Consider the following 22757-nt stretch of genomic DNA (forward strand, 5'->3'; position numbering starts at 1 on the left):
AACTCTTCGTGGTGTTTAATCACAGCAGTAGAAAAGGAACTAATACGCTAAGCATTAGCCCTCATCCATTCCTCCCCATGAAGATGACCAGGAAGCCCTGCTTCAAGCCGGAGCTGGGCTGAGTGCCCTGCCTTTGTATTAGAAAGCTCATTCCTCTTCCTTACCCTTCCCCCAAAGACTCCTAAATTACCAGTTCATGTGCCTAGCTCTCCAGGGTAGACAGGAAGCCTTGAGAAGGCAGGAAGCACCACTAGGTGGCTAAACACAAGGAAGACAGACTGTTGAATGAGCTATATATATATATATATATATATATATATATATATATATATATATATATATATATGTATTGTTGCTGAAAACCCCAGCTGCAGGGAGGAAACTGACTGAGATGGCTTGTGTGGGGTTTTTTTGGGGTGGGGGGCTGACTCCCTTGCACAGGGAAGAATGATGAGTCAGCTGCTGGCTTACCAGGGTGCCGAGGATGGTGAATACATCTTTCTTGGCAAAGACCACTTTGAGTTTGAACCAGCCCATGATGGTAGCTAATTTGTAGAGGGCTCGCCTACAGACCTGAGGAGACAGGAGGCTCATCATGAGGGATCATGGGAATGAGGTTGGACAGTGATACAGAGGGGTCCAGGGGGGAGAGAGGCAGCAGCCCATTTTGGCCTTGGTAGATTGAACTGCGGGATCCAAGCTTGGGAGAAATGTAGAGCCTGTCCAGACATCTGGCTCTACTGATGCCCTCTTTTTCCCATGATGAAGTGTGAGTGACAGTTCTAAGATTTTTTACAGTTGCTGTGGTAGTAACACTGAGTCCCACCACAGTGTGACTCTCTACAGCACAGCCTTCGGCATCATGGATTTCCAGCCCCAAAGCAGTCCCTCTGAAAACAAATGTTGGGCTTTTGCTACGTAGCCCAGGCTAGCTTCAAACTGGCATGTTAGACTCTTGAGTACCGAGTTCACAGAAGTATACCACTTCATCCAGGTTCCTCAGTCTTGGTACCCTACCTGGGTGCTCCCTGCTTGGTCACATCACTGACATTGTGACCAAGGTTGGCTTGGTCACATCACTGAGTTCATCCAGGGACCCATCCCTTTCTGTCATGTGCTCAGCAGCATCCTTGGATGTATCTAAGATGTCTCCTGTTACAAACCAAGTCAACAGTTTCCAAGTGTCTAGCTGCAGTACGCGCTTCAGGTTTACACGCTCAGGGCTTGGCCTCTCTGTCCAGGCCTCTCTGCTGTGTCCACCATACAACCCACAACTGGAACTCTTCCGTCCTAGGAGCCCCATCTCCCCTCGTTGGTAAGGTAAGGGCAGAAAACAGTCTGGAGAAGTCCACAAGGGCCAAGGCAAGGCGACAGAGAGAGGAACCGGTACCACCACGAGACTTCCTGCATCAGAGTTCGCATGCCCACCAACTTCTATTGGAGTTGGTAGCTAGCTAGATCAAACTGGAGCTGGAGGAGAGTCAGCCCAACAGCCAGTCCACCTCTACTCATGGAACCTCTCCAACGTCCAGAGTCTGGTGGGCCCCCTCAGTGTTACACAATCCTGCCACAGCCCTGTCCGAGGGCTTACCATGCTCTGCATCAACTTCCAGTGATAACTGAATGCCAGGCTTCAGGGTCCGGCTTCTCACCTCCACCACTTCGGCGTTTACGTCCTTCAGGTGTGACACAAGGAGGACTATGAAGTTGAGAATCTGGTGCCTCATGGGGAAGACAAGGTTCATCCTCGAGATTTTAGTTAGGATGCTTCCGTAGATCTCAAAGACTATCAGGCGCAGCTGCTCTGACTCCTGGGAAAGAAGATACACCCACACTCAGGAAGACACTGTGCACTTGCGCTGGTCACCCAGGTCAGAAAGACTCTCAGCTCTGCGCCCACCAACCATGTTCCTGTGCACATCCCCCATCTACTTTGTGCAGAACACAGCTCTCCTGCACTGTGCTCAAATGCCCTCCCTGGACCATCACAAAACAAGAGCGCAGATGCAGTCGGTCTCCTAAGAACTTTAGGGAGTCAAGGAAAGGGCTTTTGAAGATTGCTCTATCCTTCTCCACTGTGTCACAGCTACCTAGGGTAAGAGAGCAACCTCTCTATCCCTTGGGGGCTTTACCTCCTCAAAGAAGTGTGCCAAAGTGAAGGTCAGCTCGACGATGAAGGAGGAGGAGTAATGCCAGGTGAGGTCCTTGAGGATGCGCTGCAGCGTCAGGAAGGTCTCCATCACCACCTCACTGCTGGAGGAGTAGCAGCAGCTCAGCACGTAGGGCTGCAGGATGTGGAAGTGCTTCATCTACAGAGTGATAGCCACTCAAAACCAGAGCCAAGAAACTGTCCCCCGCCCCCAGCATTGCCCGCCAATCCCACCCCTCACATAGACCAGTGGGCACAAGCTCTCACAATTTGCACTCTGGAAGGAGGAGTGGTCCCAACATTGGATGGTGGTCAAACTGGGTTACCAAAAGGGTACCTGGCCAGGAACCTTCTGCCCTCCATGGGCAGAGGTGAGAAGACAGAGATTTTCCATCTCCTGCACCATAAATTCCCCTCCTCCTTGTTTCCCTCACTCCTGACGATCCTGATCTCCAGAGACCTGGATGGTACATCTGGGATCCTGGGGTTGGCTGGGATACAGGATAACTTCCTGCAGGACCTTTCCTGGACAGGAGGAAGCCTGAATGGTTCAATAACTTCCTTCAGGACTTCTCCTGGATTCTGTGCTTGGACAACCAGTCTCAAGAGGACCCCTACTCTAATTCCAAGAGTGTGTCACAACTGGACACACTAGCTCTCCAGGTCCATCTATTCCTTCTCTGAGTGACATGTCCTTGGCCCCACCCATTTTCACCGTGTTTTTGTGCTTTGTGAAGGTTTCTGAGATCTGCAGGAATAGATGCTCCGTGGCTGGCTCCTCACACTTGAAACAATCTGCCAGAACCTTGGTGGAGGCTTCATCCACAGCACCTGCCACATCTGGACAGTGGAACAGCTGGCAAGAGGAAACCAAGAAGGACAGAAAGGTAGGCAAGGGATCTAGATTCTGTCTTGTTAGTAAAATAACGTTCTCAGAGCCTTGGTCGAAGCTTAAAGGACAAATTCACACCCTATCACCCATCCATGGTGCAAGTCTTCCCAGGCATCTTTGAGATGGGATGATGGGAGATAGCAATGAGAAACTTGTTCAGCCATCACAGATCCTAGGGTGGGAGCCTTTAAAGACATGATCATGGGGTAAGGAGAGTGGGAGGAGGGATGAGAGGGGGAATCTGTGGTTGCATGAAAAATTAATTAAAAATATTTTAAAAGACCGGGCGTGGTGGTGCAGGCCTTTAATCCCAGCACTTGGGAGGCAGAGGCAGGCAGGTCTCTGTGAGTTTGAGGCCAGCCTGGGCTATACAGAGTGAGTTCCAGGATAGGCGCCAATGCTACACAGAGAAACTCTGTCTCAAAAAAACAAAAACAAACAAACAAACAAATAAATAAATAAATAAATAAATAAATAAATAAATAAATAAATAAAAAGACATGACCATGAACTGCCTGGAGAATATTCCAGGGAAAGAACAACACACCGCAGGTTGAAAGTAGCTACAAAGCATCATGAATGCAAGTTTACAAAGAAGGCAGAACTTGACTGAGCTAGACTTGAAGATAAAGAGAACTTCATGAATCCTAAGTCTTTAGATTAGAAGTCAAACAATTCAATAGGATAATGGGCAAAATAGAGGGAAAGGATTCCCAGAGGACAGAGGAGTGTGTGTGCTGTGTGTGTATATGTGCGTGTGTGTGCATGTGTATGTGTATATGTCTGTGTGTGTGCATGTGTGTCTCTGTGTACGCCTGTGTCTATGTGTGCATGTCTGTGTGTGTGTGTGTGTGTATCTGTCTGTCTGTCCTCAAGGCAAAGATGTCTTCCTGTTCTTGTCAGGCCATCAAGGCAGATCTATCATTATTTACTCACTAGCTGAGCAAATATCTTAAATTCTCTGAGCCCAAGTTTTATCCTCTACGAATTAAAGTGCCTGGGCTCAGTTTCTTAAATACTCTGATTTAAATTGCACAGCCCCGTCTGTTTTAAATCCCTCTGCCTGTGACTGCCTGTGGATGGAGGGAACAGTGAGCCAGGAGGCTTTGTTTTATTTCATGTGCATTAGTGTTTTGCCTGCATGTGAGTCTATGTGAGGGTATCAGATCCCCTGGAACTGGAGTTACAGACTGTTGTGGTTGCTGGGAATTGAACCCAGGTCCTCTGGAAGAGCAGCCCATGCTCTTAACCACTGAGCCACCTCTCCAGCCCTGAACAAGGAGTTTTAAGGGACTGCAAAATGTTCCTGAGTGTTCACAGCCATGGTCTCTCACCTACAGATCTGGCCCACTTTCTTAGCTGGTACCTGAACCCCGTTGGTTCCCCACGTTCAGACTGTCAGAGTTCCCCTCCAGTTGCTGACAATGGGCTTCACCCATCTCGGTACCCAAATGCCCTACGCCACACATGCTAACTCCACAGCAGCCTGAAGCTCCAGTGAGGGTGGTGACTGATCAAGTGCTTATGTGGGTATCTACTCTGTTCAGCGGGCCATCAGCATTTGAGAAAACTTCTAGAATGTTCCTCAATACCAGCTGTGCCTAGATCACAGCCGTAATGGGAGCTTAGAGCAAACTAATTCCTGCATCCCACCCCAGGGTGGTTCTGAAGAAGAAGGCACCCAGTAGCAGAAAAATGTGGTGTGAGGCCTAGCATCTCCCAGACCAGTGGCTCTCAGCCTTCCTAATGCTGCAATCCTTAAATACAGTTCCTCACGTTGTGGTGACCCGCCCCCCTCCAACCATAAAATTTATTTATGTCGCTGCTTCATAACTGTAATTTGCTACTGTTATAAATCATAAAGTAAATATCTGATATTTGACCCCTTTGGGGGTTTGCGACCCACAGGTTGAGAACTGCTGCCCTAGAGGCTTCTAGTATGCAGCAGGGGTTCAAAACTGCTGCTCTAAGCCGGGCGGTGGTGGTACACGCCTTTAATCCCAGCACTCGGGAGGCAGAGCCAGGCGGATCTCTGTGAGTTCAAGGCCAGCCTGGGCTACCAAGTGAGTTCCAGGAAAGGCGCAAAGCTACACAGAGAAACCCTGTCTCAAAAAACCAAAAAAAAAAAAACTGCTGCTCTAGAAAAGTGGCCCTCTGGCTTGTAGGCTAGTCTCCTGTGCTGTTCCTCAAAGCCCAAAGACTACCTGCCCCACAACAGCCAGCAGAGGGCTTTTAGAAAATGAAGGCTCCTGGGCTTAGCCTAGGTCAACTGACCCCAAGCCTCTGGGGTAAGGACCCAGGACTCTGTCTTTGGAACAGCATCCTCAGTGCGGTGATTACACCAAGGCCTGAGAGCCACTGCATAAATGCACCCCCAGCTAGTCAGGCCTCGGCATCCTCCAAGAGAATCCTTAGCATGCTTAGCAAGTGCCTGCTAGCTTCTCAGAATGAAGATCACTGTGTATGTCCCAGTGTTATTGCTATTGTATTATCTTCTGTTGGCATTCAAAAGTAACCCACTTCTTCCTTTTTTTTTTTTTCTAATTAGGTAGGTTTGGATTAGTGAGATAGATGAATGGATAAAGGCGTTTGCTGTCAAGCCTGAGACCTGAGCCCAATCCCCACGTTGTGGGATGTCTTCCTGTATACTGTGAATATGTGCCGCTCCTGTTGGATAATAAATGAAGCTGTTTTGGCCTATGGCAATAAAGCTTGCAGCCAGGTGGGAAATCCAAGCAGAGAGACAGAGAGAAGGAGGACAGAAGAGGGGAGGATGCCGGCCCACTGCCGAAGGAGCAAGACGCCTGCAGACCGGTAACGCCATGGCCACGTGGCAACATATAGATTAATCGAAATGAGTTAAGTTATAAGAGCTAGCTAGCAAGACGCCTGAGCCATAGACCATATAGTTTGTAAGTAATGTAAGCCTCTGTGTATTTACTTAGGACCAAGAGGCTGTGGGGTGTGGGTGGGAGAGATTTGTCCTGACTACAGGGCTGGGCAGGACCAGAGAAACTTCCAGCTACATCCCTGGGACCCACCTGGGGGAAGGACAGAACTGACTCATGCACACTGTTTTCTGATCTCCACATGTGTGTGGTTGCATACACACACACACACACACACACACACACACACACACACACACACACACAAATGTAATAGCTTTCAAAATCAGGTAGCTTGCATTTTCAAAGAAGCTAATTTAAGACTATGGTAAGGCAGACCTCAAAAACCTACCCGAACCCTGCTGGTGGAAGCATAAAATGACACAACTTTACTGGAAAACACTTGGGCATCAGTATCGAAAGTCACAGAAGCCACTTACACGTCTGGAACTCATATTTCCACTTTTTATGGTCCATATTTAAGGCAATAATTTACAGTGTTATTTCACACAGAGGTGTTTGTTTGCAGGGTTGTTTACACTTGTGTCAAATTAGAAACGGAATACTCTCTCCATCATGGAACACATTTGTGTGAAACACGCGTCACCATTAGAGTTTTATGAAAAACATACAATGAAGGCAGAGGAGACAAGCGACGGGGGAAGAGGCTGGGCATGGTGGAGCACACCTTTAATCCTAGCACAGAAGCAAATGCATCTCTGTGAGTTTGAGGCTAGCCTGATCTACACAGAAAGTTCCAGGCCGGCCCGGGGCTACATAGTGAGACTCTGTCTCCAAAAGGGGGTGGTGTGGGAGAATCCAGAGATAGTGGAGGAGATGAATAAGAACAAAATCACAATGTTGTATAGGCATGAAAATGTCACAGTGAAACTCATTTTCTGTATACTGACTAAAAAGTTAACTTAAAAACAAAAAATGCAATGAAAAGAACAGCACACAGAATATCAGAGGATAAGTTAACCTTACACACACACACACCTTCATACAGACAAAGGCATGAAAGTAGTCCTCTTTAGCACTGTAAAAATTAATGGTTTTATAAATTTATATATATTTATTAATTTTCGACACATTTTTCCCTCTCTGATGACTGAATTATGGAGGGCCTCAGGGTGTCTAGTCAAAGCTGAAGTAACTGTAGGACAGAAAAGTAGTGCTCCACAAGGTCAGAGCAGAGTCGAAGCCTTGAGATTGGAGGATAAAGGCTTATGACTCATGGAAACCTAACGAGGAATTCTTACCCATGCTCCCCAGCCCGTTCTGTGGGCAGGGGTAAACCAGGCCACTTCTCTTCCCCAGGAACCTTCTAGAGGAGTCCCCTGGCTACACTTGCTTCCCAGGAAGTTGTCCCCACTGCCCTCTGGCCCCCTACCCTACTCACCTCCGTCAGGAACACCAGGGCTGTGAAGTGATTGACACAGGCTGGGTCCTCGAGGGTCCTGATGAGGAAGCGGAAGACAGGGCGATTGTGCCAACAGTTCTTGATGACCAGGGACCTGCGATAACAATAGGGTGCTCAAAATAAGAACATATTCTGAGCCATAGGAGAGGACCAAAGACGTAGGAGGTCCCCCACCCGGGGACTGGAGGCAGCTTACCTGGCCAGCATAGTGACTCCATAATAGTGCCTTTCAGGATTGACAAGCAGTTCCCAGCCCCTAAGTGTCTGAATATAAGACATGTGATCTAAGTACCCGGAGCTTCGCAGTAAGGTCTTCAAGGCCTTCACAGAAGAACTGAAGACAGAGCCGGAGGCAGGGAGTCAATTCCAGCCACACCCCTGACCTCCTACCCCCACGCGGGAGTCCCTCCCATCCTATGAGTTATGAACCTGGCCAGGGAATGGCTACAGACCAAGTGCATCTCACAACTGAAGCAAACAAGGGTTTGTGGGGGTCTCCCAGGTGGCACGGGAAGCCTGCAGAGGCTGGGGAAATGGAATCCGGGTCCGTGGTCCGGCAGTCTTGTTTTGATTTTATTCTAGTGCAGAAACCGCATCCACCTGGGCGACCACCTAAAAGAGTCTTTTCAAGAACGTCTAGGGAGGTGTCTTGAGTCTACACGCGGAGGATTCGGAAGGGCCAAGTTATCGAGGGTGCCAAGCTGCTGGTATGCAGATCATAGTCCCTAGCACACCGGCCCAGGGCCCAAGGTACCTCACAAGGTTCACACATTCAGTTTCGTGCGGCTTGTCCTGGCCCAGAGTGCTCCGGTTAGTCACCAGGAAAGAGATTTGGAAAAGCAGGGCCACGAACAGGGAGGCGAAGACGGTTTGCACCTCCGAGCGCTGGCTTGGCACCAGCAGCAGCTCATGGATGGCCCTGGTGACCTGGAGTGAGGAGAGCAGGAGGTCATCATCTCTACTGCCACCCATAGTTCCTGTCACCCAGGGAGGCCTGACCAGTGCCATCCCTGATGTGGCCGGCGAGTGAAGACGGAACGTAATTACGCCAGGCTGCTTCCAGAATGCCTTTATGTGCTCTTGTAACTGTGGGTTCTGCTTTAGCCTCTCAGTGTCCTTGAGCAGGCCTGAGGGGGAGGGGGTTGTCTCACCTGCCTGCACCCCCATACTCAAAACTAGAATCCGATTTTTCTGTTCAAGGCAAGTCAATTGGTTGGAAACCCTCCTTCTAACCCATCCTGGAGACTCTGCTACTGGTCCCTAGAACCCAAGCTAGCCCAGCAGAAACCCCAGTGTGGTTCCCTTCCCAGCTCCCAGCCCCTCCACCTGCCCCTCCATACAATCGATGTTGAGAGCTCTGTTTCATGGCCGGTCTCCTGGTCCTTGGGTGTCTGGGGGGAAATCAGCCTCTGCAGTAGATACTCCATGATTACTTGGTAGCTTTTTGGAAAGGAAGCCAGGATTTCCCAGGATCTGTGTGTGCCCCTGTAGAGACAGAAACCACCAGCAGTTCCAGGCAACCCATTTCCAGCTGTTCTCCAGTGCTTTCCAGAAGGGCTCTCAGCTCCTTAGCCCAGGCTAGCTCTCTGCTTTCATCCTACCCAGGCACTTCTCTCTTCATTGTTTTTACTATTTCATCACCTCCACACTTCCCTGCTCTATGTTTCATTGTATATAGACAAATAGGAAAATGTTCACTTAGCCTATGGGCCTGAAAACATCTAAGACCAAAGCTTGTGGAGTGCCCTTGAGAGCATCATGTCAAGTCCTCACTGTGTGGCCTTATCTAAGTTCTCCTTTCTGTCGCCAACACTGAAGCTCAGTGTTTTCACTAGGTTGCAGCTCAGCTGATTTCATGCTTGCCTGGTACACGTGATCCTAGGTTCAGTCAGTCCCAATCACTACTAATTTGGTGTGGTTGTTCATGTACCACTTGGGAAGTGGAGGCGGGAAGATCAGGAGTTCATAGTCATCCTTAACCAAATAGGTAGTTTGATGCCAAGACCCCCCATCATCACCAAAGAAGAAGGAGGAGAAGGAGGAGGAGGAAGAAGAAAGGAGGGAAGGAAGGAAGGAAGGAAGGAAGGAAGGAAGGAAGGAAGGAAGGAAGGAAGGAAGGAAGGAAGGAAGGAAAGAAGGAAGGAAGGAAAGGAGAAAGAAAAAGAAATCTTCCAGACCCCTCCTGGAATGCCCAATACAATCATGTCACTTTGAAGCCAGGGCTGATGGCTTCCTTTCACAGCACCTATTCAGCCTCATGCTGTCCTCTGTAGAGATGCACAGATGTTTGTTTTTTGTTCTTTTTTTTTTTTTTTACCTAGCATATCTTTCCACATCTGGATCTAACAAAACCACATGCAAAACAAAAGTAAATGTATGAAAAAATGTTTTCTACAAATAATAAAGTGGTTTTTTTTTTTGTTTGTTTTTTTGGTTTTTTTGCTTTGCTATTGTTGTTGTTTGGTTTTTTGAGACTGGGTTTCTCTGTGTAACAGCCCTGGGCTGCCCTAGAACTCACTCTGTAGACCAGGCTGGCCTCAAACTCACAAAGCTCCAGCTGCCTCTGCCTCCCAAGTGCTGGGATTAAAGGCGTGCACCACCACTGCCTGACAATAAAGTTTTAATCAACTCTTATTTAATATCCTCCAGAAGTCATCTGGGACGTTTTGAAAACGTCAGAAAATCCAGGAGTCATAGCACATGCCTTGAAACCCAGCACTCAAGAGGCAGAGTCAGGTGGATCTCTGTGAGTTCAAGACCAACCTGGTCTACATACTAAGTTCTGGGACAGCCAGAGTAGACCCTGTCTCAAACAAAAAAAAAAGAAAGAAGGAAAGAAACAAAGAGCAACAAGTAAATGAAAGAAAGTCGATAAGAGGCAAAGAAAGACTTTGGGGCTGGTGCGATTGCTCAGCTGGTAAAGGTGCGTGCCCCAAACCTGACAAGCTGATTTCTGTCCCCAGGACCCACAATGTGAAAGGAGAAAACCAACCCTGCAATCTGACAAGTTGTCCTCTGGACTACACACACACACACACACACACACACACACACACACACACACACGCACGCACGCACGCACGCACGCAAGCATATCACACATATACTCACATACTCACACACACCATATACACTACACAGCACACACATGCACATATACACTCACCCCCACACACATACACACACCAAACAATAATAATAATAATAATAATAATAATAGTATGTTTCAAGAAGAGGAGAAGTCCACTGCTGGCAACATGGCACAAGATGCGCTCTAGGGACAAAGGCAAAGTGACGAATGGCCAGTCACCGAGGATGGCAGTTAGACTGACCGCTACTTCCTACCGGCACCAGTGGGTAGCGGAAGACGAGAGATCAGGCCTTCCAAGGTTGCACAGCAAGAAACCGTCAGCCTACAGGTTTCACAGAAAGTCTCTTGTCTTTAAGGAAGACTTCCTGAATGAACACAAGGGTGGGTGATGGACAGATTCTTACTAGAGGGTAACTAAAGGACAGACTTCCAGGGAGAAGAAAACCTGTCTCACAAGGAAAGCATGGGGTGCAGAGAAGAGAAGGCACCTCTCCCGCCCAAACCCAATAAATCTAAACAGTGTCAGCATAAGAATGTTGCAAGGGCACCAGAGTCACAGCAAACACTGATGACAAATGGCTATCAGCAAAAGAATGGATAGTGTGAGACAATCGCATGATGAAATTCCACAAACAACCTGAGCGGCCCGATACCCAGCTCCAACAAACTGCATGAAACCTAGCAACACAGTATCAAGAACTTAACCGATTAAATAAATATAAATACATTCACATGTAGACGATTTACTAACACATTTGTAACCAGTCTTGTATAATAATTTTGCATGTAGTAGAAAACAAATTTTAATTTTAAATATCCATCCAACATACATCAAAATTGATTCAACCATATTTTATTAATCCTAGTAATTAATTAATAGGCATTAAAAATCTAAATCTAAAAAGGAGATTTTTAAGATCATGTTCCCTAATCATTATTTAAAGAGAAGTAATTGATCAAAATATCTAACACTTGGAGACTAAATTGTTAAAAGATCTGTACTGGTATGTCATTGGATATTTGGTGAAATTTAAAGTTGATTCTTGTCTTGGGTTTTTTTTTTTTGTAATTAGCATTATAAAGTAGAAACTTCCTCACCATGATAAGAACATTTATTAGAAATTAATAATAAGCAATTTCAGTTTCTGCTGTCCACCACGAGTGAGCAGGCCCACGTTAGCCTTGCTCTCCCACTGGTTAGAACTACAAACACTGGAAAACACTTGTTCACCCCTTTCTCAGTGACTGACAGATACACAGACGGAGATCAGTGAGGAAACAGAAGCCTTGAATAATGCTATCAACTCTCTCGATCTAATTTACAAAACCTGAACTGGATTAGCCCCTGAAAGATGAATAAGAACAGGCAGATTGGAAACTGAAGCCAAAATTCAGAAAACCAATCCATTGAGTAAGCAATCCAGATTTTGTTTTTTCTCTTTTATCTCCCAGCTTTGACCTACACACGACCCCGAGCAAAACTGTGCACCGGACACAGGCAACAGAACCGCTGGGTGAAATCCCGTCTCCCCGGAGCAGTGGGAAAACGGGACCCTGTGAGTCAGACAGCGTGAGTGGGTCCTTCTTCTTTGTTCTCTCCACACCCTGTCTGGTGACTGGCAGAGCTGCAGAGGGGAAGCGGTCCAGCCGGAACACGAAGATATGGGACTTGGTGGGTCGGGTAAGGAGGACATCTCTGCTGCTGTCGAGAGCTTGTCTTGTTATTTTAGCTTGTGTCTGCAATGCTGGGATCAACCGCCAGGGCCTTGTACAAACCTTGTAAGGCCACCGCCGCCGGACCACAGCCTGGTACCTCCCTGTGGTTGTTTTCTGGCTCTTTTTTTATCCGCTTTATCACCCTGACAACTGTGCTATGTATCAATGCAGACAGCTTAAAGGACCTTCGAAGGGATCCTTCAGAGGCAACAAGCGAAGGACTCCCCCAGCTCTGGGTTCGAGCCAACACAAACCCCACCATCTCCCTAAGGGAGACACTCACGTGCACAAACTCACATACAGACATGTACATATACATATAACTAAAAATTAAAAATACAGTGTGGGAGGGAGGTTAAAAGACAACTTGCGGTGCTAAAGAGATGACTCAGCAGTTAAAAACACTGGTTGCTCTTCCAGAATACCTGGGTTCGATCTGCAGTACCCACATGGCAGCTCACAACCATCTGAATTCCAGTTCCAGGGAATCTAACACCTTCTTCTGGCCTTTGCTGGTACCGAGCACGCACATGGTGCCCAGACATGCATACAGACAAAACATCCATACTCCCAAAATTTAATTAAATTAAAAAAAAAAAAAAAAAGACAACTTGTGGGAATCTGTTTTTCCTTATACCATGTGGGTCCCAGGGTTTGAACATGGGTCATCAGCCTTAGTGGCAGTAACTAGACCTGCTAAGTCATCCACATATTATGTGGTTGTAGAGACAGGACACTCTAGAGAAGGAAAAATGATGGGGATAGAAGACAGACCAGCGGCTGCCAGCAGCTGAGGGTACAGGAAGGGGCTGGCCCTAGAAAGGCAGCCCAGGGAATTGGGGGTGGGGGATGGTCATGGACATGCCTTCATGGTTGTGGTGATTACTATTGTGACCAAACCTTTATATAGAATTCATATAACTATATGTTAAAAAGGTGAATTCGCTACATGTATATTAACTTTGCTTGTTTGTTTGTTTTTCGAGACAGGGTTTCTCTGTATAGCCCTGGCTGTCCTAGATCTCGCTCTGTAGACCAGACTGGCCTCAAACTCACAGAGATCCACCTTCCTCTGCCTCCCAAGTGCTGGGATTAAAGGCTTGTGCCACCTGCTTTTACTTTTTATTTAAAAAAGAAAATTATAGCATAGTATAACCTTACAATGTAAGATCAAGAAGCCATTAAAATTTTACTTATTAAAGGGATATAACAGGAAATTCTGTAACAAAACATTAAATGAAAAAAACACAAATTGGTAAATATAGTATGGACATAATTATACATATATTGTCTATAATAAATACATATATATAACATATATTCTATACCATATAATACACATATGTTATATAACATAGCATACATATATTAATATAATGTTTTTTAAAAAGCTGCTTTCAGAAGGTAGACAAATCATAAATTATACCCAAATGATAATAGAAGGTGCTATTGGCTGAAACTTAACACATTTTTTTTTTTTTGCTTTGCCTTTTCTTTTTGTTTTTGTTTTGTTTTTCAAGACAGGGTTTCTCTGTGTGCCTTTGCACCTTTCCTGGAACTCACTTGGTAGTCCAGGCTGGCCTCGAACTCACAGAGATCCGCCTGGCTCTGCCTCCCGAGTGCTGGGATTAAAGGCGTGCGCCACCACCGCCCGACTGCTTTGCCTTTTCTAAATCTTACATGCTTCCAAGATTTTCTGCAGTAAGGCAGACAGCTCTTAGAGTCACTTTGCTCCAAATAAATGAGAAAATATTCAATATTAAATACATTTTAAGAACAAGCTGAGCTGGGCGTTGGTGGCGCACGCCTTTAATCCCAGCACTCGGGAGGCAGAGCCAGGCGGATCTCTGTGAGTTCGAGGCCAGCCTGGGCTACCAAGTGAGCTCCAGGAAAGGCGCAAAGCTACACAGAGAAACCCTGTCTCGAAAAACCAAAAAAAAAAAAAAAGAACAAGCTGGGGGCTGGGGAGATGCATTTGGAGCTCCAGCATCCATGTAAGTGGCGTGCAGCAGCATATGTCCATAACCCCAGCACTGGGGAGGCAGAGAGCCAGGTCCCTGGAGCTGAACTGGTGCACTCCAAGTTCAGGGAGAAACTTCGTCTCCAAAAAACAAGATGAAATATGGCTAAGGAAGACACCTGACATCATCTCTAGCCTCCACACACGTGTGTATAAATCTGCACACACGTGTAAACACGCTTGAACATGAACATGCACACACTAATATGCTAATAAAAGGACAACCAGTGGCTTGTAAATTGGTAGCTGATGGAATGGGTAACCTTAGTGACCGGTCCTCTATCTTGAACAGCGTCAGGATAACCTCATCTGTGTGAGACTGGACCAGCAATTGGAAGACCTTCTTTATGACATCCTGGGCGACTTCCTCGGTCACGCTGTCTACGTAGTAGTAAATTAACTGGATGATTTCTGGCACCTGAAAGAACAGGGAGGGAAGGTTGGTTTTTTTTGTGTGTGTTTGTTTTTTTACAGCAACACCAGCTGAGCTGGAGTCACAGGTCATCATTTAAAGTGTGGGGGCTACAGACAGCCCACAGTGTCAGGATCAAACACATCCCTGTCCGGCTGCACTCTGCCCGGACCAGCAGCTCCCAGAGGACTGTGGACCTGTGGCCTCCAGACCTTCAGAGGGCCAGAGAGAAAGCAGCTATGGAGGTCTGGAGCACACGGCATGAAGAATGAAGGAAGGATGACTCTGGAAATGGAAGACAGGGGCACGTGACTGTTGCCTCAAAAGACCACCGTGGAAGGAAGGAGCGCCTAGTTCTTCGGTGTGTGTGGAGCTGAGGCTGCTGCATGGTGAATAGTATGAGAGTCACCATACCACTTGGATTTGAATGTCACTTTCAAAGTTACCTTTGTGACTTAGAGGATGACTTTTGTCTTTCCCTGAGTTCTGTGTCCTCACTTAGAAAACAAGAGGGATCATTTTATCTCCCTCGGCATCTGAGTTAGCACATCTGCCTTGGCTAGAACAGTGCTTCTCAACCTGTGGGTTGCGACCCCTTTGGCAGCTGAGTGACCCTTTCACGGCGGTCCCATAGCCGATATCCTGCATGACGGGGTGTTTACATGACTATATGCAACAGGAGCAAAATTACAGTTAGAAAGTAGCAACAAAAATAATTTCATGGTCAGGTGGCGGTGGCACACGCCTTTAATCCCAGCACTCGGGAGGTAGAGGCAGGCGGATGGATCTCTGTGAGTTCAAGGCCAGCCTGGTCTACAGAGCAAGATCCAGGACAGGCACCAAAACTACAGGAAGAAACCCTGTCTCAGAAAAAAATAGATAATTTCATGGTTGTGGATCCACACAACTGTATTAAAGGGCCGCAGCATTAGGAAGGTTGAGAACCACTGGGCTACCTGTCAAATGAGAAGTCCAGAAACTTCCCTCTCCATGGCTTATGGCTTCTTTGAGCCTTTCCTCATTATTTTATATTAAGTGTGTGTGTGTGTGTGTGTGTGTGTGTGTGTGTGTGTGTGTGTGGTGTAGTGACTGTGAAGTCTAAAAGCAAAGGACCCCCTGGAGCTGGGATGACATGTATGAGCTGCTCCACACAGACACTGGGAACTGAACTTGGGTCCTCTGGAAGAGCAGCATATGTCCTTAACCACTGAGCCGTCTGTCCAGTCTGATCTTAATTCTTTTTAAGCAAGCAGGTAAACAGTGTACAAATAAAAAGCTATGCTTAAAGAAAAAACAAAAAGCTGTCTAGGTTGAAGTTTGGGTATGACATGGCGTAGTCTCGTCACTGGCTCATGCCATGAACCACAGATGCCATACCTGGGTGTAATGGGAGAAAAATGACAAAAGATAGAAAGCTGTTTCTTTGCAGGATGCCGAGAATTGAACACAAACCAGGGGCGAACTACATTTTAAGGACAGTTTATAGGACGGGGTGACAAGTGTCTTTCCCCTCTGTCTCCCTTGCATAGCTCTAAGGTACAGCATTCACACTTGATTATGCAAAGACCATGCTGCTTACAGTGGAGTCCGGCTGCCCCAAGGTTCACCAGAGTAGACTCTGAACACCAGGCTGAGCAGTTGGCCCCAGAGGCCCCTGCAGCTCTAAAGGCCCATCAGCGGCGTGCTTGGAGGCATGTGATGGCCCTGCAGGCCAGAGAGCCACAAAGGGTTTGGACCCAGGAAAGCTGACAGGAGATGTGTCAAGCAAGAGAGAGGGTGGATCAAACCGGTCTTTTAAAATGATTTGATAACCAGAACAGCTAAAGCCAGACTATCCTGTCCTAGTTATATTAAGAACAGAGGACCAGGCGCTCGGGAGGCAGAGCCAGGTGCATCTCTGTGAGTTCAAGGCCAGCCTGGTCTACAGAGTGAGATCCAGGACAGGCACCAAAACTACACGGAGAAACCCTGTCTCAAAAAACAAACAAACAAAAAAGTAAAAAGCTGAATGGCCAATAGTTAGAATAGCTAGGCAGGAGAGGGATGGGCAGGGCTGGTGGGCAGAGAGAATAAAGAAGGAGGAGGAATCAAGGCTTGAGGAAGGAGAAGAAGAGGGGAGAGAACGCTGGAGAAAGAGAGGGAGACACGCAGGGCCAGCCAGGCAGTCAGCAGGCAGCAGATACAGAGTAGGACATACGGAAAGAAAGGTAAGACGTCCCAAGGCAAAACACAGATGAAGAGAAATGTAGATGAGGTTTAAGTTGTAAGAGCTAGTGGGACAAGCCTAAGCTAAGGCCGAGCTTTCATAACGAATCAGAAGTCTCCGCCATGTCATGATTTGGGAGCTGGTTGATGGCCCCAAAGACAAAGCTCGTTACAATGCATATTCCTTAAAAATAATACTTCCAAGTTCCGTCTTCCTGGGGAGAGTGATCTGTGGGACACCATTCGGTGCTGACTGGTGCCAGTGAGCTACAGTTTTGTTAGCCTCCAGACGGCAAGAGGAGACAGCCAGGCTGTTCGGTGGGCTAGGTGTGTTCTCAGCTTCCAGCATTTTCATTTCATTAGTATACGGCACAGTCAGTAAAGGAATACCTGCCTACATCGACGTCACTAGTGTATGAGTCGGAAATGCCCTCACAAGCTCATGCTTTGAACACTTGCTTCTCAGCTGAGAGCACTATTTTGGAAGGCTGGGGAACCTTTAAGGTGACCTAGCTAGTGAAAACATGTCACTAGGGGCAGGCCTCTGAAGGCAGCAGCCTGGCCCCTGCCTCCAGCACCCTGCCCTGCTTCCTGGTCCACTGCCATGGGGACAGCCTTCTCCACATCCCCCTGCTGCCATGCACAGAGATGCTCTGCCATCTCCTCCTTGTCATGGTAGACTGCGCCCCTCCGGAACTGTGAACCAAAGCAAACCTTCCCTTCCTAAAGTTGTTTCTGTCCGGCATTGGGTTGGTTTCTAATATCTATACCTGTGTCACCTTTGACCTTGACCACGCATCTTTCTACCTACGTGAAGGAGCAGCTATACACATAACCATATATGATGTCTGGACGTGGGAGGAGTGACCACGGTCTATGAGTCCATAGTACACTTCCACCCCTACCCAATTCTTTCCTTCTAATAGAGATAGGAGCCTGGTCATCACTACTTCACACTTTCCCACAAAAATACCTTTTGCGCTGTTGCAAACACAGCTCACCGTATAGGTTTTTCTCTTCAGGGTTAAGGGACTTGGGATTCCTTAAGCTCAAGTTGATTAGGAAATAGAGCAAGACCCCCCCCCCAAAAAAAAAAAAAACAGAACAGAAAGACACTGAAGCAGTGTGTCCTCCAACACCTACCTTGGCAACTTCTGTAAGAGGGTACTTCAGAATCATATTTAACATCTCCGAGGCTGCAATGACATTATTCATGTCGCCGCTGTTCATGGCCTCCATGGCCACCATGATCACGTCGGCTCTCTCTACAGGGGTCAGGTATTTCCTGAAGAACTGAAAGAAGAGTGGATCTCTCCATTCCAGCATCCTATTTGAAGGCTGCCCCCCCCCCAAGCACCTGGCGTCTGCAGAGACCCATCAGACAGGGTCCCGTTAGGAGGCAGCCTGGGAAGCATCTCTGTGACTTGAGGGAACTCCAAAGTTTCTAAACGTTTTTCTGGCTGCACATAGAAAATGTATGGCAGAAAGATGGCTGAAATGGAGCCTTTAGTAAGATGTTGGATTGACCAGGCAAGAGGTGATGGGGGACTCAGAACAATGCTGTGGGGCTGCGGGGTGTGGGCAGGTTGAAGAACTAGGTACTCAGGAGGCAGAGCAGTCAGGTGTGTGGTGGCAGCGGATGTGGCCAGGGAGAGAGAGGGAGGAATAAATCCTGTCTCTCTTGCCGGGTTGACTGAGCTTGAAGACATCAGCACTTCTTTCGAAAATCCCCTTGGTGACCTCACACTTCACACAGCTCAAGTGTGCAGCTTACACCTTCAGTCAACCGTCCCTGAGAACTTGGACTTTGTAAACACTCCTGTTTGTTGGGATTGTTATTTCTAGAATCTACTACCCAGCTTCTTCTCTCCCCCAGACCCCCTCCCCCTCGGAGCATCCCATGCGCAGGGGGCATCTGGGTTACCAGTGTGAGATTCTGCATGTTGGCCATCCAGTTTCCACGGAAATGCTTCTGTAAATCCTTCAGGATGGTCGCTGTCTTCGGTCTGACACCTTCAATCCAAACACAGCAAGTGAGGGGCTAGGCCTTATCAGGGGAAAAGGAGCCCAGGTTCCCACCCCTCCTCCAGGCCTCTGAGAGCAACAGAGACAAATGGACTAAACAGCCAAAGAATAGGGGGTGCTCCCTGGCATTCAAGTGAGAGGTGAAGGGAGGATGTGGCTCTGGACTCAAGCTGGCCCCTGTTCCTGTACCAGGATAAGATGTGGACTTGAGACATTCCTGCATGCTAAGTAGAGGTGTACCCCACTGAATCACAAGAAGCCAGGACCTCTGAAACTGCCTTTGGGGGAGTTTACAAATGCCCTTGGTACCTCTGTGATCATGATTGTTTGAAACAGAAGGGCTTGGTCAAAAGCCCCACATTGGTTCCCCAAGAAAAGATGTTTGCTTCCCTAGTGCTATGAATATGGTTGGGGTGGGACATCTAGGAAATATTGAGGACCCAAGTGGACCCCCATAAGTGACTGTAAGCTTATCTGCCCCCTCACAAGAACGTCATTGAAAAGGACATAGCGTCAGAGATGGCACTGGCATTTATCCAAGTCGAGTGTCTAGATCACCTGGTCTCCCTGCATCATGGCATGGCATGCCCGTTCTCAGATGCCCCTGCCAGAGGGGAGTATGTCTGAAGCAAGGCAGGTATATCCACCGACTCAGTGGGTCCTGCCGTGAGTGGCCACCCAAGGACAGCAGTTCACTTACTTCTCTGAAGCACAAGGATGGTGAACAAGTAATACAATGCCTCCAATGCTCCCACGCTGATCTCCTGGCTGGGATTCATGCAGAAGATGCTGAAGGTTCCAATCAGCCTCCCGATTATGGAGAATGATACCATGTGCTGACAGGAAGCAGAAATGGTTACCTCTCCTCATCCCTAGGGAGCTTCTCTCCCCAAGGCCCCCCACCCCAAATTTTTCCTTCCTTCCACATTCCTCTATCATTGCCTCTATGTGTCAAATCCTCTCCTACCCCACACTGTCCTGGCCAAGGGAAGCATCCCTAGCCAACAGCAAGGAAAGGAACAGCTAAAGCCCCAAAACATGTTACCCAGTGGGCACTGGGTCTCCATCAGCTGTCTAGGCCAAGGACCCCAACCAGGCTTGTTGGGGCTTTTTAGGTCCAGGACGAACCAATGAGGAAATCAAGCTACCTCTTGATGCTCAGGGACAGAAATAAATACTGATGCCGAAAAGTGGGATGTACTCTGACTACCTGCCCTCTAATTGCCCCTGCAGGACCCAGGCTCAACCAGTGCCCCTGCACAGAGAAGTCAAGCCTGCTGGGTCTGCCTTGCGGCAGCCACAGATACTCACCGACAGTTCCGAGAAATTGCAGATAAACCTCAGCAATCGGGAAATCGTGCTCAGGGCTCGGATCTGTTCTTGCACTTTGTCTGACAGCATTAACCAAGGTAAGATGATCTGTAGATGGGACAGAGAGACTCATGAGTGCGGCTGTGGGGCAGGGCGGCTCTGGGACGGTGCGCCCCTTTTCTGGCTTGTCCTGTGTCTACAGCTGACTGCCAAAAAACACCGACAAATAGGAGGAAGCGAGAGCCGTCATCAGAGGAGACCTGCGACTCATGAACTTGGAAAGGCAAGTTCCCATTCACTCCCTCGGATCTGTCTGAGTGTCTTTGCATGGGAGATGGTTCCAGAGAGAGCAAGGCACACCTTCAAGGGCAAGGAGGAGCAGGAGGAAATGGAAGACACATTACCCCCCACCTGCTAGGCCAGGCTCAGGGGTGAAGTGTTCTCTGAAGGGTGAATTCAGGGCCAATGGTTGCTCTGTAATAGTGTGCTTCCAGTAAGGAGTCTGTGGATGAAAACTTACTTCCTCCTTCCGCAGTCCCGTGAGACGGTGTGTTTATAGCTATTTTAGGTCAAGGTCCCAGCAGTGGGAAGAGCCTTTGTCCTGCTTGGTACTTACTCACTTTTGGAAAGCGGGTCTGGGGGTCAGAGTTGAGGAACAGAACCTTTCTCTCTATCATGGACATTCATGTTTTAAAGGGGGGGGGGGGGGGAGCAGGTGGCCTGGGTGGTGGTGGTGCATGCCTTTAATCCCAGCACACATTTCCTATGTGTAATCTGGAGGCAGAGGCAGGTGGATCTCTGAGTTGGAGGCCAGCCTGGTCTACAGAGTGGTTTCAGAATAGCCAGGGCTACACAGAGAAACCCTGTCTCAAAAAGACAAAAATAAATAAGTTAGTTAAATTAAAAAATAAAAATAAATAAAAGGGAAAAATCAGGGGGTGTAAAGAAAAGAAACAAACAGCAAAAAAAGATGAGCTGGGACTGTGGCTCAGTGATATAGCATTTGCCTGAGGACCTGGATTCAATCCCTAGCATTAGGGAGAATGGGGGGAGGGGCAGAGGGGAGAGAGAGAGAACCACCCATAACTGGTATCCAATACAAACTCAGACTTGTCATAGATGTATACTTAAAATCAATAATTAAGCTGGACTAGGTAGCTCACAGCCATAACCCTGGCGTTAAGGAGACAGAGGTACAAGGACTGCTGTGAATATAAGGCAAGCCTGAGCTACGAAATCTAGCCAATAGGAAGGAAGCATCCAGGGCAGTGCCAGCTTTATTTCCTCGTGTCCAATGACTCAAGTATGCAGTGTTTTTAACAATAGGGTCTTACCATCAACTTCTGCTGGGTAACCACGGGCAACAAAAGTAGCCTGTATTGTTTGAAGGATCTGTGGAAGTACCCTTGACCAACATCTTGAAGGAAGGTAGCTCACACTTGGCACTGGGTTTTTTGTTTGATAGCCTATGGTGTCTGGTAGAGGTGCTATCCCTTTGTATAGGGGAACTCCATTTAAACTCTCTCTCTCTCTCTCTCTGTCTATATATATATACATATATATATGGTTTTTATGTAGCTTTCCCCCAAAAAGATCTTTAGTGTTAGTCTACTGTTCAAAGTCAAATTAAAATAAACTATGACACATTATGTTACCATAATTTTATATAATTTTTTTCTAAATGAAGTGACAAATATAATCCAAATTTTATTGCATAGAAAATAATCCATTTTCTGGCCATCCTAACAAAAGCAACCTACAGATTCCATGAAATTCCCATTAAAATTCCAATATAACTCTTTTTTGTTGTTGTTTCTTTGTTTATTATATATATAGTATTCTGTCTGCATGTATGCCTGCAGGCCAGAAGAGGGCGCCAGATCTCATTACAGATGGTTGTGAGCCACCATGTGGGTGCTGGGAATTGAACTCAGGACCTGTGGAAGAAGAGCAGCCAGGGCTCTTAACCTTTGATCCATCTCTCCAGCCCCTCTAACACACTTCTTTACAGACTTTGAAAAGTTCATTCACAACTTCATATGGAAAAACAAAAAAGCCAGGCTAAAACAATCCTGAACAATAAAGGAACTGCTGGTCCAGTATTTCTTCACTATGCTCCTTTCCCTGCATTTTGGAATGGTAATGTATATCCTGTGCCATTATATGTTGGAAGTATGTGATCTGCTTTTTCATTTTGCTTTTATGAGAGATTATAGTTAAGAGACTGCATGAGTCTCAAAAGAGATTTTGAACTTTTAAACAAGTTCAAGACTGTTATAGACTATGGGTACTTTGGAATTTGCTTTATGTTACAGCTACAAGTCTATGGGGGTCAGGGAGTGGAAAGTGATGGTCTGAATACGTATGGCCCCCATAGACTCGTGTGTTTGAATGCTTGGTCCACAGGGAGTGGCACTATTAGGAGGTGTGGCCTTGTTGGAGGAAGCGTGTCACTGTGGGGAATGGGCTTTGAGGTCTCAGAAGCTCAAGCCTACCTGATGGCTTACACTCTCCTTCTATTGCTACGGATCAAGATGTAGAACTCTCGGCTCCTTCTCTAGGACCAGGTCTGCTTGCATGCTGCCATGTCTCCCACCACGATGATAATGGACTCACCCAATGAAA

At 47.3% G+C, this 22757-nt stretch overlaps 1 protein-coding gene across 14 annotated transcripts in view; it reads right to left on the reverse strand.

Moving 5' to 3' along the window:
• Nucleotides 1-22757, reverse strand: part of LOC102927333 (maestro heat-like repeat-containing protein family member 7) — a 34173-nt gene that overhangs the window by 2427 nt on the left and 8989 nt on the right. For all 14 annotated transcript variants that reach the window (XR_013043288.1, XR_013043287.1, XR_013043286.1 and 11 more), the window contains 13 exons: nt 20133-20240; nt 19522-19657; nt 18721-18809; nt 17940-18089; nt 14443-14597; nt 8693-8837; nt 8107-8279; nt 7549-7686; nt 7332-7446; nt 2865-3005; nt 2133-2309; nt 1653-1811; nt 472-573 (listed from right to left, as the gene is read on the reverse strand). Coding sequence is in view for 11 of the 14 variants with exons in the window: in XM_076547483.1 (XP_076403598.1) it covers nt 472-573; nt 1653-1811; nt 2133-2309; nt 2865-3005; nt 7332-7446; nt 7549-7686; nt 8107-8279; nt 8693-8837; nt 14443-14597; nt 17940-18089; nt 18721-18809; nt 19522-19657; nt 20133-20240 (1788 nt within the window). In the remaining 3 variants the exon portion in view is untranslated. The remainder of the gene's footprint in view (nt 1-471; nt 574-1652; nt 1812-2132; nt 2310-2864; nt 3006-7331; nt 7447-7548; nt 7687-8106; nt 8280-8692; nt 8838-14442; nt 14598-17939; nt 18090-18720; nt 18810-19521; nt 19658-20132; nt 20241-22757) is intronic.

Source organism: Peromyscus maniculatus, chromosome 11 (assembly GCF_049852395.1).
Source record: "Peromyscus maniculatus bairdii isolate BWxNUB_F1_BW_parent chromosome 11, HU_Pman_BW_mat_3.1, whole genome shotgun sequence".
Taxonomy (NCBI): domain Eukaryota; kingdom Metazoa; phylum Chordata; class Mammalia; order Rodentia; family Cricetidae; genus Peromyscus; species Peromyscus maniculatus.